Source organism: Epinephelus moara, chromosome 9 (assembly GCF_006386435.1).
Source record: "Epinephelus moara isolate mb chromosome 9, YSFRI_EMoa_1.0, whole genome shotgun sequence".
NCBI classification, from domain to species: domain Eukaryota; kingdom Metazoa; phylum Chordata; class Actinopteri; order Perciformes; family Serranidae; genus Epinephelus; species Epinephelus moara.
In genome coordinates this window covers 3,787,156-3,789,109 of record NC_065514.1, presented here as the reverse complement: position 1 = coordinate 3,789,109, position 1,954 = coordinate 3,787,156, and the positions used below count along the sequence as shown (strand labels likewise).

At 40.8% G+C, this 1,954-nt stretch overlaps 1 protein-coding gene across 1 annotated transcript; it reads right to left on the bottom strand.

The window, feature by feature from the left end:
- Nucleotides 1-235: 235 nt before the first annotated feature.
- LOC126395945 (uncharacterized) lies at nt 236-1,678 on the bottom strand. The gene has a single exon (XM_050053747.1). The coding sequence runs from the start codon at nt 1,676-1,678 to the stop codon at nt 236-238; it is 1,443 nt and encodes a 480-aa protein (XP_049909704.1).
- Nucleotides 1,679-1,954: the final 276 nt, after the last annotated feature.

Here is a 1,954-nt window from a genome sequence, read left to right as displayed (position 1 = left end):
TGGGGACACTCAAATGTCCTCAACACAGACGATAAGAAGAAAATAACAACTCCAGGGAGAGTCTCTGCAGATAAATCCACCACACACTGAGAGAAGGTCATAAGTGATGACTGAGAGTGATAACTGCAGGATGAGTCTATACATCGATTTTTATAGATACAGAATTAAACACATTTTATCAACAGTGTAGACTTTGTTTTCTACACAGCTGTCTACTCACAGTGATTCTGATCAACTACTTCATCACTTCTGTCAATACTTTACCTGCTGTAGACATGTAGCGCCTCACTGATCTGGTTCCTTCATCTTCATCCATTCGTCTTTTAATCTCTTCCAGTTTCTGGACCTTCTCTGTGTCTCCTTTCTCCTTCATCTTCTCAATCAGGAGGTCCAAGTCGACATGAGTGGACACTGCATTCACTTTCAGGGCATTCTGCTCCAGTTTGATGATATGATTGAAGGACTCTTCCAGGAACTGATCTGTTTCTCTCTGAAGTTCTTCCATTTTCTTTTTTAGATCTTCCAAAAGACTTGACTTCTCCTCACTGCCTGTCTCATTCACATGTAGAGTCTTTTTAACTCTCTTTGTCTTGGTCACATAAATCCAGTTTTCTTTCACATGATCTGATACAGGACACTTCCCGGTACATGAAGTGCAGCGGCCACCTTTTATGACCTCACAGTGTCCTGGTTTCCAGGCCATTGTGCATCCAGGATAGTGACAGTTCTCCTCACACTTTTTACAGCAGACAGCTCCTTGAAAGAACAACCCCCACATCCCACAATGGATAGGTTCTTTTTCTTTGTAAGGCTCATCAACTTCCACAGTGAACTCCTTGTTCTTCAGAGCTTCCTGAGTCTGATGGATTTCTCTCTGTTTTAGTTCAGTCAGCACGATCCTTTCCTGCAGGTTTTGGATGCAGGCTGTCAGTCTGATTTGTGCCCTCAACACTTCGATGGTTTTCTCCGGGTTTTGAGGTTCAGTGTTTTTCAGGAAATCAGTGAATTGACTCATTCCTTCCATTGTTACATCCCACACACTCTTTAAAGCAAACTTATTTCTTCTTGTTCTCTCTGTGCTCTGGCGATTATTGAACATAAAATGAAGAGGCTGATTCTCTTCATCTTTAGCACATTTGATTTTTGCATCTTTTAGAGCTTGCAGAACATTTTCAGGAGTCAGACCATCTGAGTGTGTGATGAGGATGACAATCTTCTTCTCCATGTTTTTTCCAAACAGAGACATGACTGAATCAAAGATGTACCTCAGTCGATCACTCAGTCGATTATCAGTTGCTTTCATCACCAGACCCACTGCATTGATCTCATGGATGCCATTGTCTAATCGGAACAAGTCAAATAATCTTTGACAGACGATGGCATCATGCTCGATCCCAGTAGTGCTCCCATATCCAGGAGTGTCAATGATGGTCAGAGAGTAGGGCAGAGTTTTATCTTCAAAACCAAAGATCTCGTACACGATCACATCTGATGTCTGACTTTCACACTGACTTTTCCTCTCGTCCTCTACGATCTGAAACCAGACACTGTCCTCCCACTTCACTCCCATGGCGTAGTTGACCAAAGCATTGATCAGAGTAGATTTTCCTGCTCCTGTTTCACCCACAAGCAAGATGGTTTTGTTTATCTTGTTTGGATCTTTCTCACCAAGAGTCATTTTTGTCAGAGTGCCAATACTCTCTTCCTTTGATTTCAGCTGGTAGAGAGCAGGATCTTTTGAAGGGATTTTATTGCTCTCTCTGATGATGTCGTCATATTTCCTGTAAAGAAAAAGTTGATAATTTACATATTTAAATTTTATGTACAGATTTTACACCTCTCTCCATGTATATCTACAGTGTCTTAGTTTCTAGTTCTTGTCAAAAGCAACACTAAATCAAATATAGGAAAACTATACCACAATTTCTAATTACTGATTTGAACAAAATGTTGC

What these genes read in the sequence shown, in the direction of transcription:
- LOC126395945 (XM_050053747.1), bottom strand. Translation starts at nt 1,678, where the DNA reads ATGACTCTTGGTGAGAAAGATCCAAACAAGATAAACAAAACCATCTTG.